The 19,123-nt window shown below is 36.4% G+C and overlaps 2 protein-coding genes across 2 annotated transcripts in view; both read right to left on the reverse strand.

Moving 5' to 3' along the window:
• Nucleotides 1-2,757, reverse strand: part of LOC108672258 (laminin subunit gamma-1) — a 32,198-nt gene extending 29,441 nt beyond the window's left edge. Inside the window, exon 1 of the mRNA XM_018159900.2 lies at nt 2,489-2,757. Coding sequence (XP_018015389.1) covers nt 2,489-2,692 — 204 coding nt within the window. The 5' untranslated portion in view covers nt 2,693-2,757. The remainder of the gene's footprint in view (nt 1-2,488) is intronic.
• Nucleotides 2,758-4,688: 1,931 nt separating this feature from the next.
• LOC108672263 (8-oxo-dGDP phosphatase NUDT18) lies at nt 4,689-18,901 on the reverse strand. Its single transcript, XM_018159906.2, has 8 exons — nt 18,716-18,901; nt 13,300-13,429; nt 12,371-12,431; nt 11,544-11,664; nt 11,019-11,250; nt 10,227-10,332; nt 9,493-9,737; nt 4,689-7,822 (listed from the first exon to the last, which is right to left on the reverse strand). Exons 1-8 carry the CDS (start codon nt 18,819-18,821, stop codon nt 7,801-7,803), a joined length of 1,023 nt encoding a protein of 340 aa, XP_018015395.1. The 5' UTR covers nt 18,822-18,901; the 3' UTR covers nt 4,689-7,800.
• Between the last annotated feature and the right edge of the window lie 222 nt (nt 18,902-19,123).

Consider the following 19,123-nt stretch of genomic DNA (forward strand, 5'->3'; position numbering starts at 1 on the left):
TTATGGTGTGCGACTGTGCTTCTCTCCTCACCGCGGGAAAGCAAAATGAAGAGCGTGATGCGTCATAATGAATGCACAAGCCCGACATTGTTTGAATTCCAAAATAAAGAAGTAATTTTGGAGGTTTACGCGTACTCTTCTGTTTTTCCCCTCTTCATTCATTGCCCAGAAATTTAATAGTGAATATCATCGGCATTTCTATTTTACGTTTTGGAATTGACTTTTCATTTATGCATCATTTAAAATTTTCAATTTCTGAACAACTCCTGACAATAGCACAAGTTTACAGTAGCTTACTCTAAACTATCTCTGATAGTTTAGGGTTCATAAAGTGATTTCTTCTAGTTGACGATTTCTCCTCTGTCAATGGTCATTGAAAAAGTCCTCGAATGACGCGAACACTTATCAAATTAAGTTGTTCTAGGCTAGACCTTACCTCTGCAAAGGTATGTATATGATTTTGTCCTTGTCTTGACCTAACCTGGTGAATTTCTGCGTGTCACGCCCGGAAATCTCAGTCAAAAATTTCGATCAACCTAACATGTTTTGAACTTAATTGAGACGGAAATTGGGTTCATCATTGCACAACGGTTATTTATTACTCAGCCTTTATCTCACCTAAAACTTGTCAAGTTGGTAATAAATTTAACATGTAAACTTTAAGCTAATCTTCTTACTTTGATGCGTCATGCACTTTTGCCCAGTACATTAAAAAGTGAATATACTGGGCAAAAAGTGAATATAGTATCAAGTGATTTCATCAGTTTCTTGAAGATTTCAAAAAAATTACAACTATTTGAAATAATTACAACCATTTTTATTTAAAATTACCAAAAAATTTAAAGCTTTAATATCTTCTACCCAAGCTTCGTTTATTTGAGTGATAAGCGAAAAAGGCATACTCTATTCAAAATATTGAAAAAATATATAGATTTAAGAACGTATTCTGTACTTCGTATCAAAGGTACATGAAAAAAAAACTAAAATTTCCCTATCCATTTATTATCGGTACCGTCTTCCATTTAGAGTGTTACGACAGATATGTAGACCTATCGACCGTGTTTATAACGTCCGATTTTATCGTAACAAATGGAAATATATTTATAAAATAATTATTTGATTGATTAAGAAATCGTCTGGACATTTATTTTATATCCTATGGGTCTCATATTTGATTGAAAATAGGAAAATAAAAAATTAGGCAGTGTTGTTTAAGCATTATTGTGTGACGCTTTTCTAAGATAAAAATAATTCATATATGTAGTAGGGTTGATATTAGTCACATTTCGGGCGTGCCTGAGCCCCAAATCAAGACAGTATGACGAAATCTATCTCGCCGAGAAAAACATATAACAATTGTCGTAAAACTTTATTTATTACTACATGTATCTAAGTCACAAATCAAACCACATGAATTAGGTGTAATCTGAAAGGTGGACTGCATGGGTGTGTATGCATTCATGAATAACACATTTCGACGCTCAGTAGAAAACAAATTACGTTTTAGAATACCAGAAAAAAATATCAAGTCTCATGACCCATGCAGTGCTCATGGAATAAGTGACGTAGTAGCTCAGTTTGAAATGCCGTATAGTCAGAACCTCTGCAACGGTCGAAAACTCACAATATAGTCGCCTAAGCCCCAGTCATCTATCTTAAACAGCCATTCGTACACTTGGGACGTGTACGAAATATTGTTTTAGTGGATATCAGCTGAACGTAGGCCAGAAAAAACCGATAGGGTAACATTCAATTCCTAAAGAAAAACATATGGCGAAGAATTCACTCATGCATGACTGATGATTAAAAAAGAATCGTGTCTTGCCACTTTGCTTTGGTTTACGCATAAACAGTAAAAGAATGCTTTTGTTTCATGTGAAAAGATTCGCAAAATTCGGTTTACTGTTTAAATTCGATTGAAGTAAATTGAGTGAGCTATGATTGTTTTATGTAAAAATTAGAATAAACAGAAATAGAAGAATCTCTCAGAAATAGAATAAACATAAATGAGGATCACGCTAATGGCATTCAGTTAATGCATTTTTTTCAGTTCGTGGTCACTCAGTCAACACGCGCGTTATGCAACGATAAGAAGGGTACCTTTCATGTTGGTACGTACACTTCAAAGTTATGCTTGACACGACTAGACGACAACTCGGACAATATTTTTGAGGTAAGGAAGGTCTGAGATAAATAGAGGCTAGTTTATGCATTAGAAGTGATCTGTCAACTCATGAGAGCATATACAACTGATTTTCTGTTGATCGTGCATAGCTTTTATCCCTTTACATATCGATTCCCTTCTCAAAGTTTCAATTAAATAGTAATGTTATATTATGCCGCCGCCGTTAGTGAATTGATTAGAGTGGATCAATTAATAATTCATTTTAGAAACAGAGCAATTTTATAGACAGTCTGAAGTCAAAAGGATAAGGTAACTGCATCATATATAATTACCTTCTAATTTAATAATACCACCGTTCCAGACCTGAGGTTTATTGTCCTCGGTGTAGCAGGGCGTGCCTCGGCCATGGTTCCCATGCTGGGGTGGCTGAGGATGCGCTGGAGGTTCAGGTAGTCTATGACTGCCGTAGCCATTTTGGTCGTGAATATTAGTGGCGTAAAATTGCGCTTCTCCTAGTGCGGGGGCTAGAATAGCACATAAATAGATTAAACAAGCACCACCCCGCATTTTAAACTTAACTCGAACGCCACACCCGCACAAGATTAGTCTCTACCAAGTTCTCATCTGGCACCGGATCTACAAGGAAGAGAAGTTTTGATTTATTTTGCGAATTTTGGGTAACTTGACCATCGAAATTACATTGCAGAAATAGGAAAAAATTAAACAGTTGCGAAACGAATGTCAGTTTCGTGTATTAAGAATAAACGAAAGCAATGTCAGTTACATGAAAACGTTCGCGTACAGTTCATGTTGAAATTGATAAGATACAGACTCTTTGGTGCAGTGTAATCTTTGATTTTATTAATCAATGAAGGTAAAATAAAAATTTATTTATGAGCAAAACCAGTTATTTACATCCCAGAAGAGACTATAAGTGATTCACAGAGTAATGTCTCTATCCCAAATTGAAATTTTCAATAAATGACGTCTTTGCAACTAGATAAGTTGAAAGCACAAAGGTACTTCAACGTAAAAATTTTCGAAATTGAAATCACGACTATTCATTTTTATTTACTTAAATTATGCTTCATGACGCTGTTCTCGAGCGAACGCGCGTAATGAAGCCCAGAGCGGACTAGCACCATGACCAACAACCACCACCGACTGACGTAGACGTAGAACGCCACCCGTCCGCACGACCGTCGTTCACCCGTACTGACCGCGAGGCCTCTCGGCATCACTCCTCCCTCAGCTTCCACTCACCATTGTTTGTAGTGTTTGGCCAAGACTAGGCCAAGTTTGGCCTATTATATTTCATGACATTCTCACGTACCTCGTTAGCACATTCTTACGTTATCGCCCTCATAATGAAACGAGGGGCAAGCAAGAAACGGCATTTTACATATTCAGTAGCTTTCGCGAACGTGTCAGCATTTCTCATTCCATCTTAGTGGAATCGTGTTTATTCAAATATTTTATTAAAACGTTGTCTACAAAGTTCTGAATGTACGCATTAGACGATGTTATATATAATATATAATTTTGAAACATTGTTTTATCACTGCTAGCTTCTTTGGAGCCGTACTTTACCTGCAGAGAATACGTGACAGCTTCGACACTTTCCTTCGGTGATGGACGATTCGAAACGAGATCGTTTTTTTGAAGAAGTCATGTTAAATACAGTAATACGGAACGGCCTACTTCGTCAATATATCACATGAGGATGTTTAATTTTTTTTTTCTAGTAGTACGACCAAGGAATTCCATAATTGGGAGATTTAGGGCATAAACTAAAAAGACAAATTGATCGAAGCCATAGAAGATATGATTCCACATACATAAGTTATTATGATGTAGGGGTATGGTTGTGGTAGCATGACAGGCAACAGGCACAGTCAAGATAGGCAGTGCAGCAGCACTCTCCCTCACGCCCCTTCCGGTGCCGGGCGCTCGCGGCTCCCAGCGCGGGTCTAACAACCGTGCATAGCAGCAGGAGTAACAGCCAAGGCTGCTGCTTGGCAAACCTGGGAAGCCCCCAACATTCCTGTTACAAATTCTTTGCACAATTTGTTGAACATCTTCATGACCTTGAAATGATTCTGGAGCCAGCATGAAGCTAATTTTGTGTATTCTTTTCGCATTAAATTACTTCAAATTTCATCCATCAGTATGTCCTTTCCAAGCGCTGGCCTAGCGAGTAGCGAAATCAAGGCTAAACTGATCTCACTAATTAGTGGGAAACGCGTTGATTCATAGTCAAAATAACTTAAATTTGGTTAAGATAGACTGATAGACTATGAGTCTATGACTTCTGACATCATGTTCGAAAAAATTATGAAATCGTCCAACTTTATTCATAAATTATGTCCTTATCGCGGGTTCCATTACGTATTAGAAAAGCATGTTGGACATTCCATTGATAATTTGGGTATAAAATTTTTAGATGCAGAAAATTTCTGGCTCAATTTATAGAATTATTGTTGGCGTTTGAGAGCTTCAAACGGGCTCAATCGAAAATCTGAAAGCCGCATGTTGCAAGAGACAGGACAATGAAATGTTCACACTAGAACAAAATCATAAACTTTATACGAGATAACATTTAAAGTAAGTAACTATGAATTCTACCGGCATTATATTATCAAGTAATCATAGCACACAAGGGATGCGGATTTGTGATAAACAACCATTTTGCGAATATGTCAGGTCACAGGTGGTACAGTAAGAATTACGTGTAAGAATATAAATAAAGATGCACTTAACTTTAAAGAGTAATGTTTTGAATGCTTTTGCAAGTTACAATGCTTCCTGTAGGTTAATATGACAAATTGTAGCAAATTAGATACGATGTTGCCTGTAGGTTAATAGGCAAATTAGATACGAAAACGAGTTTCAAAAAAATCCTTAACATGAAAATAATAACGGATACTAACTACTAATGGATTCCTCAATCTCGAGCAACAATAAGAACATCATTGTGCACCATGGTGAATATGCACCTCTAACTTTAGTCATGAAAATTGACGTATAAAAAAGAAGCAAGAATATATAAAACCAACTGTACTACCAAGACCTAATTTTTCATCTTGGACAGCTTACTGAGACCCAAGGCTGGGTACAAGACGGCAGCAACTGACATTAAGACAAGTTTTAAAAAGCCTGCATATATCATTTCCAATCACATCAAGCTCATCTTAACTCATCCAGCAGTTACTGGTACTTTAGTGTGCCGACATCAATTGCTTGATACTTTTAGGAAGATTGCGTGCGAAGACTATGGTAAATTACTGATTTTGGCAAACGGAGACGCCGGTGGTGGCACAAATGAAGAAAAAAAAGTCCTCTCATAAGCAGCTCGACTTCGCTCCAACAAAGCGATACATTGCGTCAATGGAAAGATTTACATTCCTCCTTCTATTCATTAGGAACGAGGCGTTAAATTTTGTTACACTGCAGCTGCATCAATATTCCATAAATTATCAAGAGTGTGCAGACGCGGTCAGGATTGTAATGAAGGAGACATTAGCTGTGAAGATTAAACCGATAGAATTGGTATGGTGCAACAGCGAGTCAGATTCAAGTTATTAAACCTCCAGCAAGTTTATTATTATTACTAGTTATATGATAATATTATTAGTTAATGTGTAAAACCTCCAGCAAGTCTCATAAGGCTCTCGGATTTAGCTCAACCGAATGCATGTGCCCTTCTTATACATGGATTATTTTGTAAGTGGCGCAGTTGATAGGGAGGCTAATCGCCTCCCTGAAAGGAGCAAGTGTGATCAGTTCTTTTTAATAAAAGTTGACTTCTATTATGAACAATTGATAACAGTATAAACAATTTGTAAAGAAAGGCTGTGGAGCAGGCCTACTCATGTTGACAAATTCATATCAAGAAAATTATTACCAGGGTTTTTCTTCGTTGAGAACATGGACGCCACTAGAATACTCAACTAGATAAAGGTCTTCACAAACATATTGTCCACCGAAAAATTATTGTGGTTAACAGGCCTTTGGATACGATTAGAATTGACAACAGTGATTATAAACAGAAACCAATCGTTGAGCAGCACATTTACAACTAAAATTCAGCGCTTCAAAATCCTAAAACAAGAAATAACTGTCACAGCAACCTTGTATAACCAAACCAAACTAGAGGATAAGTTGACCATAAGTTTAGAGTAAAAGTATAAAACAATATTGCATCCTTGGCATTCTTCCTGCTGTTGCTCAAAGATTATAAGAAGATAAAAATTAAACATTCATTCAAAATGACATTTTTTGCGATACTTCTCGACGATTCAGATGCACGTCACATTCGGCAAACTGGAAAGAACACGCTTCCTCAACATTTCTTTCAATTGTTAAGTTTCACAAACGCACTCAACTACCAAATGAACAGAAATGATGTGCACTTTGTGCAAACTTGGGTACAGTCACGATAAGACTTGTACATCATCTTGAGCAATGCATATTAATGGACTATTGTAGAACCTGAGAATGTTTAAACCGACTATATCTTGGGCTGATCCTCATATTTCAGCAAATAATGATCCATATCTCATACCGATAATTATCTCAGAACATTCATCATCATATGGTTAAACTTACATTAATTAAGACACAACATTTCCTCGATTTCAAAACAATTGATTCGTTATAGATAACACAGCTAAATATTTTAAAACCATTATGTGAAAATTTCAATAGTTAACTCCGTTGTCACGATTGATCAGTAACATCATACATATTGTGGTAATGTGTTAAGTAGGGACAACATTATTCAGTGTCAATATAACTTCACCAAATAATTGTGATTTATCATTAACATCAATTAGTCAATAGCGAAAATGAAAGCTTCTTGTACCAGTAAATTTTTTCACGACTGACCCTCCGTACTTCAGGAGTGTTGCAGGATTCCATCTCACAAGCCGAAATTTTCAATATTCTTGAATTGGTTCACAAATGCGCTGCATAGATAAATTTCTTTGATCAAAATAACTTGAAAACCATACGATTGATGTACGAATGAAAGCGGTTAATCAGTATATCATTTACATAAAGATAAAATTATTCAGCAATAATAAGTCAGAATGTCTAAACTAGCGCTTTCTAAGCGAGAAAGGAAAGCGTTAGAAATGAAAATTGATACACAGAAAAAATAACAGAAAAGAAATATTGAAGCTGTAGACAAAAGAAGTAACGGCTGATATCATACATAGTTCATGTACACCTGTACTAATTCGTTTATTGTATTTCTACGATATTATCAACAGGACGAGCAAGTACTTGAATAATTAAATATTTTTATTAATCAACTATTCGGTATTAAATTGTGTTTAAGAAAACATGGAAAGATTTCACGGTCAATTATAATCAGCAAACAATAAAAAGTCGACACTTTCGTCATTGTTTGCAGACATTGAAGGCTTTATATGGACACGTTGCTGACACAGTCTTCAGTAATAAGAGTAGTCCCAGCAGTACAAACAGAAGTCTCAAGAGTCGTTATTATAAGTCTCAACCGTCACTAATATAAGTCTTAATGTCATTTGTTACCAGAAGTCCCAATTGCCGTGCCTGGGTGTCTTAGTAATGAAGGTCTTCAAGCATGATAGAGATTCTCGCGGTCTTTGAAGATATCACAGTCTTGTCGATGGGAACTTGTCGTCAGTCAATCAGCTTATTAGCATCGACACCCTAAGAGAAAATAAAAATTCAGTTAAGTCACAGATGAGAAACTTTGCCAAATCTTAACAACCGCAGACATAAAGCTCAATGGAGCCCTACGATAATTAACCGTACTGAACAGCTTGTCATAACGCGCTGATGTGATGAAGCGGAATCATGAAAGTGGTATGAAGAGTAATCTCACTTAGGGATAAATATCGCATTGAAAAATACTTCAAACGGGGGTATTTAACTGCTGATTGCCGCACAACCGAAAAAGTTATCTTCCTCTAAATTCTCATCAAATGAGTAGATTTGAATTTCATATCTGCCGACCGTTCACATCCGATTCTTACTAAATTTAAATTCTTCCGTCACAAAATCAGTGAATATTTTAGTCTGAAAAAATTCCAGCAAAGTGGATTCTTTAAAAATGGTGACGATTGAAGAAGGTACGGTGTAAAACCTTAATAAAAATCTGTAAAAAATTTAAATTCGTATCGTGTAGCGATTGATTAAGAAATCGATGAGAGTGTTTGGCAAGAAGTTCGTCGTCTAAAATATAGGTATTTATTATGTAGTACCTTCAATGCTGTAACAATATTATACAGAATTCATTCATAAACCCTAAAAATTTCACTCTCAGTATAAAATTTCCAAACATCCGACACTTAAACTGAGAGTATATAATGTTCACAAATATTTAAAAATCTCGAATCGATCAAGCATGAAATCACCTTGCGTGCTCTCAATGATAAATAAACTTTGCATAATGAACCAATCAGGCACAATTTTGATGACTTCAAATTCCACGACTCTTTTCATAAATTAATTTCATCACGAAAAGTCCACGATTTGGCCTGCAGCTTCACTACACTCTCTCATAGTGCTTTAAAAGTGTACACATATTAGATAAAACTAAATTAGACTAAAATATGAGGACGGAAGTAATTCCTTAGATTTGTTAAGTTTACTGAACATTAAGCATAAGCAGATATGCAATATTTTTTATGATTGAGATAGAAATTTTCTAAAAGTGGCATCCTAATGTTGCAATATTGTACCGATAAAATATGTAAAATGCATTAGAAGTAAGCTGGTATAATGCACTGCATTAATGTTCTTCACATACTTCTAGAATAGCTACTCGTGTTCCGTCAGTGCATTTTAAAACAGCTGAATCATTACTAGAACTCCAAATTAAATACATTCCAGGCAATACAAAAAAAAAAAAGTTAATTCGCATCGCATAGTTTACAATCGAACGTTCAAGTTCTGATCAAGCCCTAAACAGCTACAGAATTCCTCTCACGTAACACTCTTTGAGCTCAAGTTCTACGTTTTAACAAAAGTATCAACAAATTGTCTTAATCAATCAAATTTTTTCTTATTAAATTTTAACTTATTGTTAATTTTGTAATTAACTAATCATTAATTTTTCGGGAGGTGAATTTGATTCACAAGAACAGAATGAATCAAACGCCACGAAATGCAACAAGTAGTAACGTTGAGATGCAGCATCCTTCGTCCCTCCCACTGAAACAGCTAAGAGCCTCAGCGGCTATTTCATGTAAATTCATCCATAGTACGCGCATTATCATAATCAGGTTGATGATAATTTTTCGTCCAGAAAAGATTGATTGGAACAATCATATCCTCAAGTCATGGCCTTATGTTCACAAGAACATTTGTTTTCTTACCGAATAACATTAAGCGGAACGATCATGTTTTTCTCGAGACGCGCGAGCAGTTCGTCACCGAGAGGTTTGGGGAGCTCAACCCAGGAATATTTGTCGATGATTGTGATGTCCTCGAGCGGCATGCGCACGGGCACTAGCAGCGTCAGCAGGAAGCCGTCGTGAGCGCCAGGCTCGACTGACGTCTGCAGCTCGCAGGTCAGCACGCCCTGAGGCCGGTGAGGTGGCAGCTCCGCACCGAAAATCTCCTGCCAAGCAAACAGTCATTGTAAGCGGTGGTATAGCATACGAAATTAATTAGGTTTTTAATGGAAAAATTTCGTAACATTTCAAATATGACTAAGTGAAATAACGAGAAGGTGGCACAGTGAGAGAGCCAAGTAACAGCATTAAAAGATAGCCAAACATCTGCATCGGCTACCGTCGAACATACGAATGTAAATTTTGGCATAAATATATACTCGTATACAAGCAGATTAAAGCTATGCGATGCCTCCTCATTCAAACACTATAAATAACATTAATAAATAACAAACCAACTATCAGAAATGTAAAATCTATAAAAAATTAACCCAAATTCGTAAATTAAATTTCTGATTGAATTAAAAAAATATGACATTTTAAGACGTGTACACTTTACACAAAATAAGACATGTCCACTGGAAACGAGTTTAATGAAGTTGCCATTGACAAATCATCAAGAATTCACGGAATTATTAAGAAAATGAGTCACAAACCGTCATGTATTTTTTGAGCGTGTAGTGCAAGGATCTGACGGGGTTGATCTCAGTGGTGGGCAGATGGGTGCTTGTCTTGTCGCTCACCAGCACACACATGCGGTTACTGTAATAACACAATAATCGCATTAATAACAACTATAGTTGCAGCATCAAGAAACAGTCAATCATTTATATTCATACAATTTGTCATCGCCGTTATTTAAATAAAAATTGAATCGATGATTTTTTGCCAAAGTAAGTGTACAAGATAATATCGACACCTATTGCGTCACTCGAGCATTTTCAGGTCACTCGATCATTTCTGAAAATCATTTTCAGGAAAGATGACAAACGAAAAAACATCTACGTCAATGTAATAACGCGCAATAAATACTCTCTAAACGGCCTTCAGGATAATTTAACATACATTTTGAAACCAAGCTAAACAAATTTTTCGACAGTTAGCAAAAAGGGCATATTACTATTGAATCTTAGAACAAATTTTTGGCCCTTGTTTTCTAAAATTACTGTATGAATAAAGTGACGTTACTTTGAAGTCCACTCGCATTAATTCGTGGATAAAATGCAGTTATTTGCATTATTTTCCAGTGTTACAGTAGGGACACCGAGCCACGACTTGTAATCTAGGGTACTTAAAAACCAATATATATATATATATATATAACTTTATATACCTAACAAATATATATCATATCACCTCTATAAAAATCACGGTGGCGATATCACTTCTATAAAAATCACTGTGACGATGGCAATATTACTTCTATAAAACCTTTCGTGGAGCCTCACTTAGCCTTCTTCCTGACGGCAATGAGCAGCCTGAGCATCATCTTGGAGGAAGGTATGCTGAGAGGCAGCAGAGGGGCGTGCCACAAGGCGCGGTCAGTTGACGAGTGCTGGCGCGCGCGCTGCACCAGCGAGTGGATGTCGTTGCCGCGCAGACTCAGCTCCTCTAAGTTGGCTACCCACATCGCCTGCAAGCTCTCGCTGTCTGCCTGTGCTGGTGTTTTTAGGCTCCCGCCTGCACAGGGATACTTGGAGCAGTGAAATTGAGGTATGCATGCAGAACTTATGGATAGTTTTGCAGTGACGACAAACCTAAACTAAGACTTTGGAGTTCTTATGTAACATTTTTAATGACGAGAAACCAAAATTAACGATCCTGGACTCACACGTAACTACAAACCGAAAACAGCACACCAGGACTCGTAACGACCAACCGGAACCGAAGCAACACAATAAGACTCACCCGTAACTACAAGCCTGAACCAACACTAAAACACACCCGTAACCTGAACCAACACTAAGACTCACCAGTAACATTGCCGGTGACGACAAACCTAAACCAAGAGCCTGAGGCGCACTCGACCATAAGGAGCGTAGTGATGGCCACCTCCAGGCCGGTCTCCTCCAGCACCTCGCGTTTTGCTGCCTCCTGCGCGAAACATAGAATAAGAGCAGGAATACTCGGGAACAAATAGGGAAGATAAATAACAAATGGAAGAAAATATGATTATTAAACGATTTTTTTTTTTTCATTGCATCCACCGCAGCAATGTTTAGTTCAAAACCTCATTTGTGATTGGTTAACGGGTTCCATCAAAATGTGGTTTTACAGTCTTATTACCAAAAGATTACTACAAATATTAGGAGCCAGAGTACCAACAATATTTAACATCGTATACCGATCAAGTTTGAGTGCATAGAACAAATTAAACTTTTAATATGTTGGTCCAATAGATTTACATAATTAATTGGGGTGAACCGGAATGCATGGTGTAACGAAATTGCCATCGTTCCGTGCCTGATAATGTGATATTTCACAAAATGCAGTACAGTACCGGTATTCAGCAAGAAGCAGGAATGTATATATAGGACAATGGATTTTAATAACGGAACTAAAACAAGTTTAAAATCTCAATTCAAATTCAAATGGCTCAAAAATAAATAGTTAAACAACTTGATTCGAAATTCCCTCGAGGTTTGAACTAGGTATACTTCTAGGCGGCAAGGAAGGAATCATAACTTAATTCTTGACTAGAGGGCATCATCAAGAATGATGAATCGAGTCATATATACACAGTGAATTCATTAATGGTACATCACACAAGTTTGTAGAGTGAACACAAACACAAACTCACTATGATGTTCTCGCCAGGCTCCAGACGTCCTGCCGGCAGGTACCACTGGCCAGCGCACGATCTGTGAGGATCTTCTTTGAACTGCCACATTTAATGCTTAACACGTGCATGAGATCATTTGCTTATTTTTAAATCGAAAATTGATACGCAATGATGATTTTTTGAAGGCACCATTGTTTTTTCCGTTTGATTCAGTCCTTTTTTGTTTACTTAATAATTTTTTAAAGACTTCTATCGGACGTCATTATAGGTAAACGAGTATAATAAATTTCTAGTAATTTTTCACGCTTCCTGTATAACAACCAGGAATAATTCAGACTATAATCGATAAACTAAAGTTATACAAACCCATCACGACCGATGAAATTCGCTCGATATGTTTGGGTTGTTTGAGTTGTTGAAATGCGAAATTATTTTTCAAATTTATCGTTGCTTCGATAAAAAATAGTAACTTTAACAAACCATATATATTTGGATATCATCGAAAACATTAAGGATCAATTGTATTGATTGATGTTCGGCATGATGACATGAGGTCCAACACAACGAATATTATAAGACATAGTTATTTCTCAGCGGCATGATTTTTTCTCTGATAACGCTGATTTGATGTTAGGTATTGTTTGATGGTTATCTGGAGTACTAAAACTAAAACAAGCTAAAAATGTTCAAACAATACACCTCAAACAAACAAATAATATGAATAAAAAAGTCCATGAAGAAAGAACTCGTGCAGCGGACGAGAGGAAAATATTTCCTACATCTTTCAAATCAGTTTTTGTCATCTTGAAAGATATAATCATGAGGTCAAATATATGTAAGTTTTACAAGATAAGAAGGTTCACAAGTAATCAACCGAAAATTTGAATCTCAACGCACAAGCGAAAATTTGGGATCATCAATAAATTAGTTGGAAGCGATGTTCTGACCTCTTAGCCTCCTGCATCATGAGGACCTGGCCTTCATCGTTGATGAGCACCGCGGCGACGATGTAGCAAACGTTGTCTTTCAGCGCCGGCGTGAAGGGCACAGGCGCTGCCGGTGCGCTGCCTTTAGAGTCTGTCATAATAATACAGAAAAATTTCAATCTTTTACAAGAACTCTTATATTATAAGTCACGATGACTTCATTATATACACGAATCAACCATGATCAGTAATTACAATGTATGAATAAATTCCGGACGAGTATTCCTGAACGAAGCTGAGGTATAAATACCGGTACATCTGCAACGAAATAGCAAAGCTGCTGCATTATCAAAATTAGACGCAAAAGAACACGATTAATAGCAGGAATAACCAGAGACAATTTCCGAACTAAAGTCAAAAGTAGTAGCGCAGTCTACAGTCATAACTGAGGATACGCACTGATTCTCAGTTAGATCAGCAAATTAATCGATCACAAAACCATGACAGCTGCAAAGCAGACGTCACCACAACACATGATCGATACAAACTCTCACTCATTGACGGGGATTGTGGCACCTGTTTTTTTACCACCATATTAATTGAAGCGGATGAATAATGGTGACGATTAACAATGCCACGGCACGTGCAACAGATACAAGTCGCTCACCATTGAAGGTAATAACAACTAAGGTTTTAGAAACAAAGGTGTGCTATTGCATACAAGAATTAAAGTCACCGACGGAACCCAATAACATGAAAGGTGGCCAAAATCGATTTTTAATACTGACAGTCAATTAAATTGAAAGGTTCACAGAACAATTTAGTCACTTGCCGATAGATCATATATATAAATGCATTCAATTCGGCATGGAAAATATGTGTAAAATGCGAAAAGGAGTGCAATGCATCATCATATAATTTTATGTCACTTATAGCAATAGGCAAGTTTTCCGTTATTTTATTGACTATACAAGTGCGAAAACTCGAGACTGCAAAATATTAATGAGAGACTAACTCGCATGCACTGATGGCAATCGTGCTGTAGAACGAAAGTGTGGTGTCGCGAGGACAGTTCCACTTTCAGCCCTGCACTTTCTTTGCGAGGTCAATGGAGTGGAGTTAACGGGTCGGCGAGAACACTCGACTCCAGAGTGATTTAACTGAAATCAAACCCTATTCCTGACAACGATACCACTAATGTTAAACAATTTGCACTGTTTTTAAGAAAATAAACAACTTTCCTTCATTTGATTACTATTAAATAAGCAACTATAGACGATAATGATACGAAATCTTTCCAGCGACGATATCGAGCATCGATCCGAAAATATTTTATCAGAAGATCCATCGATAAAAATAATACGTCTGTGCATTAAATTAGAAATTGGGCATTCAGTAAATTTCGGAAGAAAGTCCGTCACATCGTATCTTAGTTTGCTGAACTCGAGTTTCTGAGAGAATGTATACTCATGCATGATGTATCTTGTGAAAGGAGGAGGATAATTTAACACTTAAAGCAAACGTTTATTCATCTCAAAATTCAGATTCCGAAAATATTGGCAACAGTATGCAAAACTGACCAAGTTTGTCTTCGAGTAACGTCCATCGCAAATTTACCGATTAATTATGGATAAATTTCTCTACACATAATTTAAATTTTTGACATTGCAAAGATAAAAGTGTTATTAATTTTTGCTGTTTAACGTAATTAAAAAGTGTAGCCAGAAGTAAAATTAATGCAAATATAAGGAGAGACAGCAAGACACGACGTAGAATAATGTTGTAAGTTGTGATCAGAATTCTGAGCATATCACTCTGCACTTGAGCAATGAAATACCAGGGATGTTTGCAAGGCAGAGTAGCACGATAAGCATGCGTGGCCGTTTACATAGCGACCGTGGACAGGCGTTTGGTGAAAGCAATGTCTGTCTAGCACACTTGCTACTCCAACGAAGCACTCAAAGAAGCATACGAATTGCAGTTTCGCTCGTATTCAGAAGCATACGAGCAGTTTTGCTCCAGGGATAATTGCAAGTCTAAGAACATGAAGTTTATATGAAAATGTTAAACTTTAAATTAATACGCAGTGACGGCACTGCGCTATAGTTTTGTTTTGTTTCAGGTCGACACAAACTCAGGTAGTATATGACGCTGACGTGCCTGCCTTCCCCAATAGGTCGCTTGGCGGCTATCCGCTTCATTCTAGATCGCAGTTTTTGTGGTCCTGTAGCCAGTATTCTTTCCCAGATTGGGAATCACGTGGAAAACATCAGTTGAACTCAAGAGAGGAAGTGAAAATATCTCGGGATTTTTCGTAAAATATTTAGCACTGTACATCCAGAATTATATATAGACATATATCCTAAGAATTTACCAATGCTAAGTATCGATCAATTTGCATACTTTAGTAGAAATTCTCGATTTCAAGAGAGCAGTGTCACTCTTACCCATAAATCGACTTCGCAGTATTGAAGAATTTTGCATCTAAATTTCAATATTACATTTTTCATTTTTGAGCTGTAATTTATAATTCTAGCATTATTTAAACATCTAAAAATAAAATTTATTAGAAAATACTTTGGGCATTGTCATTGCCGTTTTATCACATGAGTCACGTTTCGGCACGATTGATTATCATCGTGACCTTCGCAATCGGTCTTGAATTTAAATGACTTGCATGAAACGACAGACCAGAGCTGACTTTCATTCATCAGTCAATGTTTTATACCCGATCAAAAGCTGCAGTCCTGAACGAAGAAGGTAATTAAGTTAGTGGTTATGGTGAGAGAGTCTCCAGACCATCAGTCTCCAGACTGAAAAGTCTCCAGACCATCCAGACAGAAAAGTCTCCAGACCATCAGGTATATACGTAGCCATGTGTTACACAAAGTAAAGTGATCAATAACAGCTAGGAAAACTCAAGTGCGTTTTTATTATAAATTAGATTTATGAATTCTAATGTGAAAACTAATTTCATTAGTTTGTACTTTAAGTATCAACTATTCCTGTTTTTAGCAAAAGTCTATTGCGAAAAGTTGATCAAGTGTGACTATGAACAACAAACTATGAACAAATTTTTACGCAAATATTTTAAACGTGTCGGGGACAGGTTCTGGCTCATATAAAAGACCAACGCGTACTTAGAAACAAGTTGTTTTGCGCCCATAATTTGAATAAAATATACGGCCTCTAAGCCATGCTTACTAAAACAGCCGACAGTAGGTTATTCCACATCAAAGCGTGTATTAACAGAAAAGAGGATAAAAATTCTTTCATTAAATAGATTAATACATATTTACCAAGCACCGAGCGAAAATGCGCGTATCTTTGTGCGGTTATAATTGTCAATAGGTACAGTTCACAAAAGTGGTGTATGGGTTGAAGGAGGTCAGGAAATAAATTCATAAAACACGGCAAAATATAAAGCTAATTTCTAAATTTATTTATATTTTTTTAGTCAGCACACGGTATGCAAGGCCACATGAAATTCGTAGTGAAAGTGACACCAGACGACGGAAGATATACCTGCACGGATATTCCTAGTAACATTTTATTTTCTTGCATCCATTAAATACCAATGTTTTCGGCGACCGCACATGCGATACATGTGTGGCAACAGCGCATACAATAAATAGTTCAACATAAACCCCCAACTAGATTAAAGATGTCGTGTGAACCGTCACTTTTGCCGATTCTTTTGCCGTAGAAACAAGCTGCGCTATTATAAACGGAACAAAAGGCATTCGTCACCGTGCGGTGCGGTTGGCCGGCCCGATTCAATCCTTCTGATTCCGTTACTCCAGCCTTCAAGTCTCGACAGTAGCCGCACTGCGCCAGGCCTCTACATGTCATAAGTTTTAAATTCCTAAAAATTGATACGTTTGACTAGCGACATTCTAAACGGAAATTATGGTAGCAAAAAATAGCGTGAATTAAATCGGTAATTGCTCTTTAAAATAGAAAATTTTGTCTCGGATAATCGAGCTTTTGTTTTTATTGAGCAATTATGAATATTTCAATGCATGAGCGGTAATAAACATATACGAAGCTTGGGTCGTTAGTGCAAGCTATCACGAGATCGGCGTTTGAATGTGAACACTCCTTTAGATAACCGTAGTTCTAATTCTTGACATAGATATATACTAGAACAATAAACATAGAAACTTTAAATGATCATTAATTTTGAGAGCATCGTCATATTATGATTCAACTTGTTAGCATCAAAGTGGCATACCACATATCAGCAATACAGCAGCGGGTGCACTCGGCGCGCTGAGTCGCGCTTGGACCGCACCTATGGTAGAGGCTGTATTCTATATATAATGGGCAGGGCCCGGGGCACTTTTCTGGGCTCTGAACTTGACATTCTTGAGTAGTGAATCCGGCGCACCTGTGATTCAGTGAGTTGGCTTCTCTTACTTGAATGAACTGATATGTTTCTCAATATTATTATTGGAGTTATTCATGATAACAAATTTAATCATTCCTTTAATTACAGGTCTATAATAATTGAAACATCTGTCAGAAAATTACTTTCTGGTGCATACAGCCTGATAAGAAGAGAATAAATTGGTAACTTTTGCTCCAAAATTGAGATCCAATGGAAAATAAGAATTGTGTACACTCATAAGCATTAGCAGTACAATCAAATTATACCAATTAGCTAGAGGCATCCTAAGATTAAAAAGGTATGAAAATTTTCCACCAATACAGATAAAAGTAGAATAATAATGTTTTCCGTAAATGTGAAATTAATTGCATTACAATAACGATAAAATTTATTACGTTATTATGAATAAATATATAGCAAATAATATTTTAAAAAGCTAAAATATTTTTTTAACCTTGCTCAGTATCAGTAGAACACATAAAATTTGTAATATGTATTACTTGCACTTTCAGGAACAAAGTTATGTCTGTTCAATTTATTTGCTTAGACCTTTCAAAATCTCAGACAGACAAACACAATATAACACTTTACACAAATATCCAAGATTTTAATCTATATCTTCAGTTCATAACAATTTTTAATATACCTATAAGCAATACTAAAAAAATTATTCACCAAGTCCAAATTATTATCACAATTGTTAATTGTCTACTTAGAAATCTATAAAATATCTTTTTTGACAATATAGTACTAAATAATAATAACTTACTTTTATAAAGTGGCTTTGAAATTAGCTAACCATCAATGTATTATGTATATATATAGGCCTAACATGTTTTTCTTAAATTAAGAATAAAATAATCTAAGATATAGCTAAAACAATTACAAAAAATATGATTTAATCTCAAACATTTTTCTCCCTGCTTGATGAATTTAGGAGTGATGAGTAGGTTAGGCTGGAATGCAATTATAAACATACTCAAATCGTTATTACTATTGCCGTATTGGAAGTATTAGGCAAATAGAAAATATCAATTCCCTTCTTACCAGTTATATTATTTTGATCTTCAAGGGTGAAATCACAATAATCTTGGCCTTCTTCGATGCTTTGACCTTTGAGTAGTAACTTTACATTTGCTTCCATCGTATCCATTTTTCTTCTAGCGAACTTCAAAATACTGATTGTCGTTCCTATGACGCTAAATCGAACCACATAACCTACACCAACCAATGCTACGCTTCGACTGACGAGTGACGACCGACCAGGGTTGCCAGATGGAGCCAAGAGAAAAAGGCCAATTTGACTCACAAAAAAGGCCCAAAAAGGCCCCATTTGAAATTAATAGAAAATTTTTAAATTCAAGGTAGTTCGAACCTTTTGCAGTGCATGCATTTACTCTCAAGGCTTTCAGACAGCAAAAAATACACCAATTTCATCACGTGTATGAGCTGAAT

The sequence above is a fragment of the Hyalella azteca genome, unplaced genomic scaffold, assembly GCF_000764305.2.
Source record: "Hyalella azteca isolate HAZT.00-mixed unplaced genomic scaffold, Hazt_2.0.2 contig1749, whole genome shotgun sequence".
NCBI classification, from domain to species: Eukaryota; Metazoa; Arthropoda; class Malacostraca; order Amphipoda; family Hyalellidae; genus Hyalella; species Hyalella azteca.